The following is a 14,832-nucleotide window of genomic DNA, read 5'->3' as shown; positions in this document are numbered from 1 at the left end:
TTAAAGTTCAATATTATATTAACAATGTCTCACTCCCAGTACTTAACATATCGTCTCCACTTTCACATGTTTAGTGCTGATGTGAAAAGTTTTATTTTTGTACATGATGTGTGATAGCCTTCTGTACCACTGAAACATCAGTGAAGCCTTTTCTTTCATGTCAAGCAATTTTTTCTCTTTTCCTAATGTAACACAATACCAATAGGAGAAGCTGTGCAATGGATAGACATGTTCAGATGGTTCCTTATCCATATCTGAATTTGGATTGCTAGTGAAATATAGGTGCATTTTGATATTATATGCTTGGCTGGAATAGTAAATGTATTTTATCATGCTAGTTCATGACTATGCCAGTCATGTACTAAGTAGCACTCATTTTAATCACAGGCAAGGAAAGACTAATTTTCTTCATCTTATTTTTCACCTTCTCAAGATTACTTCTTGCACTTACTGCTGTTTCCATGAACTGCCCCTGATTTTTCAATTGCTTCTTAGCTGTCAGTTATAGTTTCCTCAATTAAACAGCATATTGGTTTTGATATATAAATGGAAAAGAAAAGGACAATAGTAAAGGGATAGCAGGCATTTTTCATGGTGGTTCCTACCCTGATTGTGATAAATGTAATACTGAATCTCAAAAATTTAACACATGCACACTAAATATAAATTTGAATACATTAGGAAGTTTCCGCTCTCTCAGTTATTCAATTTCTTATTCAAATATGCATTACAGTTGCAGCTTTTTAAAAAATAAGTATGCATCAATGTTTAGGATGTGTATGACAGTGTAGGATATATGTTGAATCATAGAAAAGCTGAGACGTTAGCTAAAGTTTCATAAAACATTGTCTTTTTGCTTTTCCCTAGGGTAAAAATCTGTGTCCACCTGCATCGGGTGGAGCAAAGCTGAATTATACTGTTTTGATTGGAGAAACTCCCTGCACTGTCACCATCTCTGAGACACAATTACTTTGTGAACCTCCAAATCTCACCGGGCAACACAAAGTTATGGTGAGCTTCAAGAATCAAGATTTTTCTCCCTTTTGTCTTTTCTACTTTTCAAATGCCAGAGTTAACTCCCATTCCCAAACTACTGGTAGCTCTCATTCAAGGAGTGGGGGTGGGGGGACTTCTTTGATTAAAAAGAAGATAAGAATCTCCAATATCACTAATTTTCTCAAAATGTAATGTCTTTATTTGCTGTTCACAAGTGTTTTTAATTCAGGACCAGTATAAAAATGGCTCAAATAAATGCATGAATCTGATCATATGATTATACCAAAGGGCTAATTAACTACCATTAATTTACACATGTAAATATACAATATCAGAAAGAAATATGTTGAAATATTTTCATCATCATTTGTCACTTGTGTTTGTCACTTGTGCACATATATACCTATTATCCAAGCACACACTGGCACAGTATGCATGTATATAAAACAATAATGGTTACAACACCTGTAACTCTGAACCCCTCATTGGCAAACACAAAACCCTATAGCTATTGAAAGACAAAAAGAGCTGTCACACCTTTGAGCCTAACTACTTTTATTGAGGCAAGAGCTTTGGTAGGCAGCAGAGTATCTCAGTGGGTGCAAAAGTCTCCAGCATACTTTATCTCAGTTCATGCTGATGGAAGCTATAGTTGAAGGCAAGATCAGCTTGCTGCCAGATCTGTAAGAGAAAATTACCCTGGATATTTTGCAGAACAAATGAGATATGTCTTTATTTGTGAGATGTATATCCCATCTCTTTTCCAATTACTTAAGATGACATACAGCAATTCCCCAAATTTCTCTGTAACAGCAAATGTGAGATAAAATGGGCTGAAAAAGTAACCTGCTTAAAAACACCCTATTCATTCGTTCATTCATTCATTTATTTTGGCTAACAATAGTCTCTCCACTTCTATCTAAGATCTTAAGCACCACATCACACAAGGGGAAAGAAAGCTAAAAGCTGAAGAATATTAGTAGCATTATTACAGACCTTTTTTTTTGGGGGGGGAGAAGTGGGGAGATCTTTTCATCTTCAAGCTCTCCAGCCCCAAAAATATCAGCAGATCAAAATGGTCTCACCTTCATATTGGCTCATTTTAATGATGGCTTGTATGCAGTTCTCTTCGTGTTTAGGAATGGTAAATATTTATGACAAATAAGAAGGTATGGGTTTAAAAAATAAAGTCTATCCCAAGCTGAGCTAAAGCAGTGATGATCTCTTGGACAGATTTGTATTGTTTCTTTAGCAATGTGGAAGTGGTTTGTTGTGGCTTTCTACTGGAAAGTTTAACTTCTATCTTCGGCTTGTAAGTGAATAGGCTTCGTTTCAATAGCTAGTCTTTTTTATTTCAGCAACAATGTCAGAACAGATGATGCACAACTGGCACTGATGTTTGTTGTAGAGATAGATCATGGATATATGATTATTTGCTACCAAAGGCTGTGCTATGCTATGTGTACTCTATTTGCTTAAGCACTTATTCATTCACACCATTTACATTCAATGCAGCATTGTTGTGAGGGGCATACTCATCTTGTTCTCAACGATTTTGCTGGAGCTTGCTAGTTTCCTCTTTACCATCAAGATAGTCAAGAGCCATGCATAGATTGTTCCTTTAGAGGCACTTCTGGCATTGCACATTTGCAAGTGAATGCTTTTCTTCAGTTAGTGAACTGTTTGCTTTTAAAGCTGTGAGGACTTTACAAGAATTGTCATTTTTTAAGAATTCATTTGAAGTCATTTCATATCTCCAAAATGATGTCCAGTTTTAATTAATTACATAAGATTTTTTTTTCTGCTTTTGCCCCTGATAGTCTTGACTTTAGCAAAATATTAATATGGACATGCCTTGGGTTACTTTATAAAGCACATAATTTTTTTCCTTAAACATAAAAGTGGAAGCACTGGGAAATTAATGCAGCTTTCTCCATATGAGACACCGTCATCTGTGCACAACATAAATGGAGATTAGACAGGCAATTTCTGAAGTTTAGCACAGCTTACGTGAAGCTTTGACTACTGATAATTTTCTCCAGATTTACCTTCTAAACTGAACTGAATCAAAATATAACAAAAAGGTACATTTATTATATCAAGCTTCCCTTCTGTTGAATCTGATGAAACCAAAAGCATAGTCAAGTCCACCTATTCCCATATTAAAATGTATATTTAAATGTAAATATAGCAAACGATTAAATTATGAAATCTGGGTCAGTTTTCACATTATTTGTCCAATACTATGATTTATATATCATAAACACTTGTACCAAACATCTATAAAGTGCACGCCAGTTTATTATTTGACAGCTCTAACAATCTCCCCCAGTCTTGCTCTTCCATTTATTCTTTTGTTCTTTCTTTGCCTTCTATACTTTCCCTCTACGTTCCTTTGTCAATGAAATTCTTATTCTCATATATTCATGGTTTATAAAAGAAAACTGAAAACTTACGTTATGAAAGTCAAATGAAGTTATCATGTAATCAAAGGAATGTGGGAGATAGTGCAAGGATAACAAATATGTTGTAACTCAAAGGCTTTGCTGTGTTTCAAGAAGGATGTGACCTTTCTTTCTATGGGGATGTTACTTGCAAGGTCTTATCTACAACTTAGCAAATGAGTAGTGTTTTATGACTTTTAAAAGCGTATTTAGAATTTTGGGAATTATTTCCAGAACAGCAATAATACCTCAGGCTCCAGAGCCTAAAACTATGTTTCTTTCTTTCTTTTTTTTTTAAATCAGCTACTGGACAAAAATTAACAGTTTTCATCCATGTGTTAACTCCCAAGTAAACAAATGGAAGGATTTATGCAACAGAAGTGTTCCTTTTCATTGCCAGTCCTATTCCCAGCATCCATACCATTTCTTGGTGTAAATGTCATCTTTCCAAGTGACTGCTTTTATTCCAAATTAATCTCTATACACACTGTAATGTGATTCACCTTCTGGTTGACTCTCTTTGATGGTTAGGTGCATGTAGGTGGCATCATTTTCTCACCTGGCTCAGTGAATGTGATCTCAGACAGCCTGTTGACTTTGCCAGCTATTGTCAGTATTGCAGCAGGAGGCAGCCTTCTTCTCATCATAGTCATCATAGTCCTCATTGCCTACAAGCGCAAGTCTCGTGAAAATGATCTCACACTCAAGAGACTTCAGATGCAGATGGACAACCTAGAGTCTCGGGTAGCCCTTGAGTGCAAAGAAGGTCAGTATCACTCCCTAATTTCAAATCAGATGTCCAGTAAAATATGCCATCCATTCAGGTTTGGGACTACTTGGTTTTATTGTTTCTGAATATTATTTGTATATGAAAGAAAGTGAGTCATGGAAATCGGTTTTAGGTGACAGAAACCATCAAAAGGTAGATCAAGGAGTGTTTAAATTCTTAGTACAAGGGGGAAAAATGCTGCCAATTTTGCTGTAAAAAGTCCAAAATATGATAGTATAATAATACAATACAATGCATGACAAATTGCTGGTATATTCATTTTTGTGTCTCAAACTGGTTATATCATCTGAACTTATTACTTCCTGTCCATTGTAATAAAGTTAACTTCTAAAGATCTATTGCTATTTATCCTCCCTTGGTTAGTCATAAAATAGGTCCTGAAGAATGTTACTTCATACATATATGCATACAAAAACATTCATAATTATGCCAATACATGCATGCTTACACCACATACACATGTATGCACACACACACACAAGCATGCCTAATGGACAACTGTTTAGCATCTAAGTCCTTCATTCAGGCTAAACTCTGCCCACAGCCTGGAGTTTGATCCCAATTGGCTCAAATTTGACTCCCCCTTATATCCTTCCAAGGTCAGTAAAATGAGGACCCAGATTGTTGGGGGGCAATATGCTGACATTGTAAAATGCTCAATGCTGTAAAGCACTATGGAACAGTATATAAGTATATAACAAGTGTTATTGCTATTGCTACTTAGTTCCTATTATCAGTTAAGTATAGCACTGACAAATGGCCATGTCTTTTAATTCGTTATTACCTTTTATCAACCCAGTAAGTTAACACATAGTACATATCTGTCTCAATGTCATTGGCTCAAAGAATAAATCCATTTCAGTCACTACTTAACCTATATATAATTTCATAAAGGCGTGCATACTTACTTTATTTATTTATTTATTTATTTATTTATTTATTTATTCATTCATTCATTCATTCATTCATTCATTCATTCATTTACTATCCTCATTCCCATTAATATATACAGTACACACAACTCTGTTTGGTTTTCCTAATATAACTTTTCTCCATTCATTGACTACTTCTCCAGTAGTGAGCAGTCCAAGTATAGTTTCCATGGTAACCGCCTTCTGCTTAACCTATTTCCTTTGATCCAGTATGAATTTAACAGGGCTTGAGCCCCACATACAGCTGTCAAATAAACATTTGGTCAATCTCTCTCAAACACACATATAGTTGTAAAATGCCCTCTTTTACACCCAGAAAAGCTTGGAATTTTTTCCCATGAGTGTCTGTATGTGTCGGAAGACAGTAACAAGTATATTGAATGCAGAGACATCCTTTGCTTGACTAATGTGTGGAGAACAGGATTAGCACTTGATCCTATTTCAGCAAGATGTATAAAATTTGTCGGTGCCAGGTCATTAGGCTTGGCAATCTGTGGATCTTTTTCTGAAGGCATTTCATGGGGAAGTTAGGGAAAGCCGGGATCCTTTGCAATCACAAGGTGCTGGAACCAGGCTGTAAAATAATTTATACATTTTGGTGTAAAAATCAAGAAGCTTAGAATATGAAATGCTGTTACAGCCACCTGGCTGGCAAAAAAAGCAGATCAACTTGTTGAAATGCAGACAGCATAAAGCAAAGGCAGATAGAAGGTAAATTGAGCTGACTGATTTGCCATAGATAAGCACAGACTGAAAAGTCTCAATTATTTAACTACAGCATCAAACAAAAGGTCCTTTTGCCTATTGCCTTTTTCTTTATGAATTTGCTGAAACAGCTCTTCTGGATATTGGAATGTGTCACTACCTCTTGATGGATTAGATAGTGTAACTCATATACACGTTTATCCCAAGACAGACAGACAGATTTTCACATTCAGCAGCAAGAATTCAACATTCCATTTAGCAGGTTAATTTTCATATGGCTATGATGTCTCCAGCACAATATATTAGAAGGGTGAAATGTGATAACAGCCATGTGTGCACAGTATTTGTACAGATCTTCATCTTGAGAAGAAGCAATTGGACAAGTATTACATGAGTGCTATCCTTATACACATTTCCCTACTGTTACAATTGGACTATATCAGTTTCCATGCCCTCCCACTATGTACATGAGGCAAATCTTCTGTTAAGTCCGTGAATCTTGTTATAGTTTTGAATCTCAAATTAATTTTCTTCCCTGACCCTAGATAAGCTATAAAACATGGGGATAGTTTTCTTCTGCTAGCTACATCAAAAGGACATGAGGAATAGAGGGGGTTGAGTAAGTGAGAGAGTAAAAAAGCCACACAAACTGATTTAAAAATAGGATCTTTATTTTTATCTAGTGCCTTCCAAGGCATTTTCAGTGCTTACATACAAGGTGTGAACAGAATACAAATTAGGAAGTGTGTTTTGTTTCAGCATCTGTTCTTTGCATTGTGCTCTTTCTCTCTCATACTGAGGAAGTGGCTCCCTGCTTCAGGGCATGTTTGGTGACACAGAGAGGTCTGGAGTAAACGAGCTTCCTGAGTTGGCTCATTTGTAGTCCTTGATTGTTTGCACCTCATCCTCCATTCCCAGAGCCGGTCTCTTGATTGCCTGTCTTTCTCACTCCCTTTCCCTAATAGCTTTTGCAGAGCTGCAGACAGACATCAATGAGTTAACCAGTGACCTGGACCGCTCAGGGATTCCGTATCTTGATTATCGCACATATGCCATGAGAGTCCTCTTCCCTGGCATTGAAGATCATCCTGTCCTGCGTGAACTAGAGGTAATGGAGTAGCTGTATGTTCTCTCTATCTCAGCCTCATCAGGCGACTGGTGGTGTTCCCCAGGTCCCTTCTGAGAAGCTCGATTAAAACCCACACAGCTGTGAAAGCACCTTTCCACCTCTCATGCTGAATCTTATTAGAAGTGTTGGGATAAGCACAATGAACACTGACATTCATTATAACATAAGCCTTCCATTTTATATATATTTACACACAGTTTGTTTTCTTTTGATTGCCTTTGTGTAGCCGCTGCCCTGACATTTTTTTTTCTTTCTCTATCGCTAAAACTCCATGACTAGTACTCCATGACCAACAGCAAAAGAGCTGCATTTATTACCAATGACTGGCTAAATTCTCTTTGAATTCTCCCTTTGTGAAAAAAAGCCAAAGGGGAGCTTGGGAAATCCATTCTCTGATTTGCCTAGGGGAATAAGCCTCCCGTTTTGCAAAGGAGCTTTTCTGCATCTTGTCCTCCACTTGGCAAAGCTTTTGTGCAAGAGAAAGACCTTGGTCACATCACTTCAGCTTTGTCTATATTGTATGCTGAATTGACTAAGTATATCACCAGGCATCCCAATTTTGAGGGAGGGTTGGGTTTTGGGTTTTTTTTTTCATTTCATGTTGTTAAAGCAATGACAGGAGCAGATGGGACCCATTATTCAGTATGAAAATGCTGCTGCTGACATTTGACCATGGAAAAACAATGAAGGGGAAACTCCATCAGAAACATTTTTATACATTCATTACAAACACCGCATGTGTGAGAGTAATAACATGGGAATACCCATGCCTTAGTAAGCCACCAGAGTGCCCTGTGAAAAGTTTTTCATTTTTGGTGCTGATGGCTCCTGAAAAGACATTTCCCACTTCACTGCTCTCTTTGTCTGAAAAGCTAGAACACCTTATTTTCTCCAGATAGAAGCTGGAGCTCCTTAACTTCTCCAGTAAAAACTAATTGAATAATTTATTACTGGAGAAAGTATGGAGCTCTAGTTTCTTTTGACCATATAACTTTCAAAGAAGGCATGCCTTATGGTAGAATATTCTTTTAATGTAACTCAGGTGGCAATATGTAATCCAAGGCCGGGGGATCAAAATTTAACTACAAAAGCGCTATTATATATATTTAGTATAGTAAATTCATTTCACTTTTTTCTTCACTTGTTTTGCAGAGATATATGTTTTTGTATTTTAAAATTATTTAGTTTGCCATCAAATGAAGTTTGTTGCTTTCCTTTTTTTTAAATATGCATGCAAAGAAGAAATTAACTGAATTGTTTATAGATGTATATCAAAATTATACCTGGGAATACTAGTGTTCCATCATCCCTTGCTTTCTCTTGTAGATGTAGAAAATAGTAAATAAAACTGATGATTGAAACTGATTTTGCCATTCCCCCCAAAACTAGGATAATGGTCAACATGACACCAATTCCACTGTTGCGTAGTTATGTAATATAAATAAGTTGAGAATATAAGTCAGTGAGAACTTTGTATACAAATTTTATTATTGTGAATTATAATGCATAACTTACATCCAGGACTACCAGAAAAACATGTTTATGTGTGCATGTATTAGAGTTTCACAGTGGAGTGAGAGTCTAAACCAGTACCTTGTCTGTGTGAATGTCATTTCTATGCAGTATCTCACAACTCAAGAGTATTTTGTTTTAAACATACAACATAACATTGACAATATAACATTGTAAAAAACATTACTCTCAAAAACAGTTTTCCAATTTTAAATTATTTTAACTGAACACTTTAAAGAATTTTTAAACAAGCACAAAAATGAATTTGAAAATAATTAATAATAGAATACAAATGAGTAATCAAGGGATTCTTAAATGTCATGGAGGTTATTGCTTTCTAATATATCATTAATGAGTTGCAAATAGTTAAATATACTTTGTAAATTATGTCATGTTAAATGATTAAGAGTTGCTATTAAACTAAAAGTGAATACATATCAAGAACGATGGTCAACACAATATCAATCATTCAATGGAATGATAGCTATAATAAATTTAGTTCATATTACTAAGAATCTATTCTGATTTAGGTATCTCATAAAATTGAGATATGGGTTCTATGCATGGATAAAGCCAAACTTTGGATGTAGCATCAATCCATGTATTGTATTATAGTATTAATGTTTTCCAGTTTAGTTGATATCTCTACCAGATTTACTTTAACGGTACAAAGTTAACACTTTTGAAATGTTATAGGTCCAAGGGAATGGACAACAGAACGTTGAAAAAGCCCTGAAGCTCTTTGCCCAGCTACTCAACAATAAGGTTTTTTTATTGACATTTATCCGTACCCTGGAATTACAGCGAAGTTTTTCCATGCGTGACCGTGGCAATGTGGCTTCCCTCATCATGACAGGACTTCAAGGAAAGCTAGAATATGCTACTGATGTCCTCAAGCAATTGTTGTCTGACCTGATTGAGAAGAACCTGGAGAACAAAAACCACCCTAAGTTGCTCCTACGCAGGTAAGAACAGAAAATTTGGAACTTTGCACAAAAAGACTGTAATTTCAGAGCAAAAGTGGTCATTTAGATGAGTGTGAGCTTTGGGGTGAGAATGTGATTGCCCCATCATATTTATTTATGAAGCATAATTTTCAAAGGATACCTACCAAGTGCTGCAAGATTCTATGAGGTTACTATTTCAGTTTGCATCCAGGAAATCTCATGCTTAGTTAAAATACTTGATATTCCTGCCACTGTTTTTCTTTCCCACGGACTGCTCAAAAATTAGCATTTGACTGGTGGTTTTTGTTGTCCAAGAGAAGATAAAGAGGATAGTTCAACTGTAAATCTAACCTTTCAGAGTGATCAGAGCAAAGCTACAGTAGCAACTTATATTAGAGCTGGCCAGCAGGAAACAGGCAGTGTTATACACTTCAATATTATAGTTATTGTAGATAGTCATTTGATTAAACTAGAGAATTCATCTGTTCATCTTTTGTGAAAAGTTAATACTATGGATCATTGTTCCTGTTTGGAAGGCAGGTTACACTAGAACATAAATAAGTGAATTTGCTGAATTTAATGAAGAGTTGTGATGGCACAGTGATTAGAATGCAGTATTGCAAGTTAATTCTGTTGACTGCCAGCAATTTGATCCTGACCCACTCGAGGTTAACTCAGCCTGCCATTCTTTTGAGGTCAGTAAAATGAGAATCCACATTGTTGGGAGCAATATGCTGACTCTGTAAACTGCTTAGAGAGGGCTATAAAGTACTGTGAAGAGGTATATAAATCTAAGTGCTATTGCTATCGCTACTTACATAACTAGATAACAAATTCCATGTTGGTTTTATTTAAACAATATTCACAATGCAAAGAACTATGTTAATTCATCTGCTAATCAGTGAATCACACAATTTTTTTTTTAATTTGATTTATATGCCGCCCTTCTCCGGAGACTCAGGATGGCTTACAATGCATTAAGCAATAGCCTTCATACTTTTGTATATTTATACGAAGTCAGCTTATTGCCCCCACAAACTGGGTCCTAAATTTACCTACCTTAGAAAGGATGGAAGGCTGAGTCAACCTTGAGCCTGGTGAGATTCGAATTTACAGTAATTGCAGACAGCTGATGTTAATCACAATGCTATCAGTCTGCTGAGCCACCAGGCCCTTGACAATACCATGCCAATTTCTATATCATGTCATATTTTATGATGCTACACCAATATAACTAGTGTTGGGTCAGAAAAGTGCTGTATTTAACTGTAAATTCAGATATACTGTATGCTATTCTTAGTATTCAGAAAGTATTTGAATTGCAATCCAAATAACTCTTGCAATATTCAGTACTGTCAGCCTTTATAGGATAGCTACTATATGGCGTCCATAGAGGAAAGCTTTAAAAACCAAACAACTGAGCATTTCTTGATTTCCATGATTCAAAAACTATTCTTCCTATGAATTGTATTCAGGGCCAGCTTTAGCCCAAGATTTAATAAGTACTAACCTATGGAGCCTAAGCTCAGGGGATGCCAATGCTATCCTTCTTTCTCAATCATTCTAACAACACAAATATTTGTCATTAAGGAGCTGGTGCCATCAGTCAATTTGAATTAGTGTGCCATACACATTTGAGATGATTTTATTATAAATACATCTAGGAGAGCCAGTGTAATATAATGGTTAAGCAACTGGACTAGATGAGGACAGGATTTGTATCTCCTCTCTTAGATATAGAACCTCCCTGGGTGACTTCAGGCCAGTCATAATGAAGTTATGAATTACAGTTAATAATTTCAATGAAGATGCCTTTATCCTTCAGTGGATTAATTTGAATTTATAACATTTGTGATTAGATGGAAAGTTCATATTTTTATACACACACACACATATGGACTGTTTTAAAACCATGGTCATCTTCTTCCAATCCAGCTTCCCTTAATATATATTTGGCATACAGCCTTGTCTCATTCTTTTGCCAATCTGAAACCAGCCTGTTTCAGTGTTTTCTATCCATACAGTGATATCTGACCTGCGTATAAATTTTTCAAGAGGGCAGTGAGATGTTTTGAGATTCCCATATTCTGAGCACTTTCCATAGTTTGGCATAGTTTGACATGATCAACACAAATATAGGATATTATCTCCCCTAATTATGCTATCTCTGAAGTTTCTAAGAATTTGAATGAGATAATCTATTCAGAGGGAAATATATTTTTCTATCCAGAAACATTTCAGAATGAGAATTTATCTACAGTTTATAAATACAAACAAAAATGAATTTTTTCAATCCCTGTGATCCGACAATAAAGAGGAGGAAATTTTCAATCTAGTAAGAACACCATACACCTATGGGACTTTCTGCTTTTGTAATTGCTGTTTCATATCACCTTTGGTGTCTCAGCTGGAGATTCTTACAAGAGCTTTTCACCTGACCTACACCAGAAAGTTCTTGAAGGTTTCCCTGTTGTCAAGGAACAGCTCCACAAGGGGTGACCCTAGGTGACAGTAATAAGTAAGAATATGTGGTGGAGGTTTTAACAGTTTGACAATTTAAATGTATGGTTCAGCTTCAGCAAACTGACCCTGACCTGCAAGAATATTAGCCATATTATTCTACATTTTCCAGATGTCAGTTTTTTTATTCCCAGTTCATTCCATTTCTACCTTACCTGATATGTTGGTAAGTGTCTGCCTTCCACCACCTTTACTACCCTCCCCCAAAAACTAGTTATTATGCATGGACAAGTAACCAGAGGAGTCAATTAGGTCATGCTGAGATTTTTTTTTAAAAAAAGTGACTGTACAAGCATTTTAGCATACCCAATTCCTGCAAACCATTAAGAATACATTTTAAACCTTATATAGGTTCCTTTTTTGTTAAACAAAAGAGCTATGCCTTGTAAAGTCACTGAAGATGGCATAATGTGTATGGTGGAAAGTTGTCCAGTTTCTCTTTTTCTCTCCAACATCCTATCTAAATGAGTGTCAGACATGGGTAACTACCATTGTTTTTTTATCAGCATACAGACTGATGACTCCTACCTCTATTTACATTTTAGTTTGTAAGGCAGCAGTAAAAAAACCCAAAACCTTATAAAATGTATGGGGATATTGTGTATTGCTATAACACTTCTCAGCTATTCAAGAGGGATGTAATGGGAAAAACCGGAAGCGTCGCAGTGATACTGGCTGGGAAATAGCAAAGCTCCGATGGGCTTCATGAAAACCCAGCCAGACCAACTGCTGTCGGCGGGTCTTCGGACTGGAACTGTCTTGGAGGGATGGGGGAGAGAGACAGGTGTCTCGAAAGACCAAAGAGGAGCAGGCAAGTTCCTTGGAAGGTCAGAGACAGCTCTTTGACCTGGCGGTGGGGGAGGCGGCCATTATGTCCACTATAAGGTGGGGCAACCGAATTAAGATGTGAGCAGGAGTAGCGATTGAACAGAGTATTGTTACCGGGTGAGTAATTGGCCAACTCACAGGTAAGAAGGAAAAACTTTTAAAAGCTTGAAAGAAGTCCCAACGACTAATTAGCGGCTAATTGGCACTCGGGAATTTAAGCGAAGGAAAAAAAGGAACTTTAAAACTAAAACTAAAGCCTCAAAAGGAACCTTCCACCAGGACTTAAAACTGGATTTGGATGAAATTAAAACAAGACAAGAAAAAAGGAGATAGAGAAGTATTCTTTAAACAACAAAAGGATTTAATTTGGAGAAGAGGAAATAATCATTTTTGTGGATTTACAAATGGATACTTTGTGGCTGGAGGATTTGTAAATTGGAGAGAGACATCTGCTGGTGGAAAGAAAGTATCATACTAAACTTATTTATATCATCGTGAGAAAATACTGAAAGTACTGTAGGAGTGCTTTGTTTAAATAACTAGAATGAGATTGCAAGAGGAGTGGAGAGAACAAAGACTAAAATTGGAATGGCTCAAATGAACATTTGAATTGGACACTATCTGGAAAGAAAAAAAAGAAAAAAGACACTACATGGACTTTGAATTTGAATTATATGCAAAGGAATAATAAACTTAAAAATCCTTGCCTGTTAAATTGATAACATGGAGAATTGGGAAGGAAATAAATGAAAATAAAGATACAGATGATTACACTGGGATTAACAGTGACAGAATAAAAAAGATGATTACACTGGGATTAACAGTGACAGAATAAAAAAGATGATTACACTGGGATTAACAGTGACAGAATAAAAAACTTGATTACACTGGGATTAATAATGATAGAATAAAAATGGATGAGGGGGAATACAGCTCAAAAAGGAAGAGAAGAGAAAGGAATGGGGAAGAAAAAGGAAAAGAAGAAGGCAAGGGAATGGGAGAAAGGGAGGAAAGTGTCAAGAAATGGAATTGTGGAGAAATTAAAAGAAAATAGTTAGGAGGTAGTAAAAAGGAATTTAAAAGATGAATATGCTAATTGAAGAAATTATATGTAAAAAGCAATTTAGAAGGAAGATACAGATTATTGTAAAAGGGATATAAGTAAAGATAAAATGAAATGTAAGTAAAAAAGAAGAAATACACTATTTAATGTAAAATAGATCAGTAGATGCAATGTGAAAGACAGAATGGACTATATATTTTGTTGTTGGAAGATGTACAAATTTGAGAGAAATAATAGTAATAAAAGAATTAATTGAAATTAAGGGGGAAAATTGAAACATAAAATTGAATAAAATGGAAATGTTAATAAATGATGCAAGTAAGAATAAAACAATGCATGTAAGAAATAAAATAGAAGAAAGATATTGTTAAGGGTTGGAAGGTTATACTAGCAAAAGATTTAAGATAAAAATGGAATAAGTTGAAATATATTGTTAATAATTAAAAGATAAGGGGAATTTTGAGAAAATAAATGAAAGAAAAGTCAGGGTTGCCTGGACACCATAATGGAAAATAGAAAAATGAAAATGAATACAGCAATAGAGAGAGACGAAAGAGGAGTAGACGGATGGAAGGGAGGAAGGAGAGAGAGGAATGGGAAGAAAGGAAAGAGGGGAGGAAGGGAGGGAGGGGAAATAAGAGTAGGAGAGAGGGTTAGAAAGGGAGAAAGAGAGGAGGAGAGGGAGAAAGGAAGGGGAAGTAGAGAAGGAGTAGGAGAAGAGGGAAGAAGAAAGTAGAAAGGAAAGAAGGGAGGGAGATGGAAGAGATTGAGAAGAAAGATTGCTGTACAATAAAAAAGATGAAATGGAAGAAAGGCAACCCCGAACATGCATAAATGCACTAGGATAAAGAATGAGTTACTAAGAAATAAAAGAGAATAAATATGAGTTAAAACAGAAAAATTAGAATTTGAGGACGAATAAAGATGTTGTTTATACAAATAAGCATAGAAATTTTAAGACATGAT

The 14,832-nt window shown here is 35.8% G+C and overlaps 1 protein-coding gene across 1 annotated transcript in view; it reads left to right on the top strand.

The window, feature by feature from the left end:
* The window catches only part of PLXNA2 (plexin A2), a 420,814-nt gene that overhangs the window by 352,536 nt on the left and 53,446 nt on the right, over positions 1-14,832 (top strand). The window contains exons 18-21 of the mRNA XM_070941568.1: positions 868-1,011; positions 3,972-4,206; positions 6,833-6,975; positions 9,205-9,473. Of these exons, the coding sequence (XP_070797669.1) occupies positions 868-1,011; positions 3,972-4,206; positions 6,833-6,975; positions 9,205-9,473 (791 nt within the window). The remainder of the gene's footprint in view (positions 1-867; positions 1,012-3,971; positions 4,207-6,832; positions 6,976-9,204; positions 9,474-14,832) is intronic.

The sequence above is a fragment of the Pituophis catenifer genome, unplaced genomic scaffold, assembly GCF_029215685.1.
Source record: "Pituophis catenifer annectens isolate HBS135680 unplaced genomic scaffold, rPitCat1.0.hap2 SCAF_3, whole genome shotgun sequence".
Taxonomy (NCBI): domain Eukaryota; kingdom Metazoa; phylum Chordata; class Lepidosauria; order Squamata; family Colubridae; genus Pituophis; species Pituophis catenifer.
This window is presented reverse-complemented; position numbering and strand designations above follow the sequence as displayed.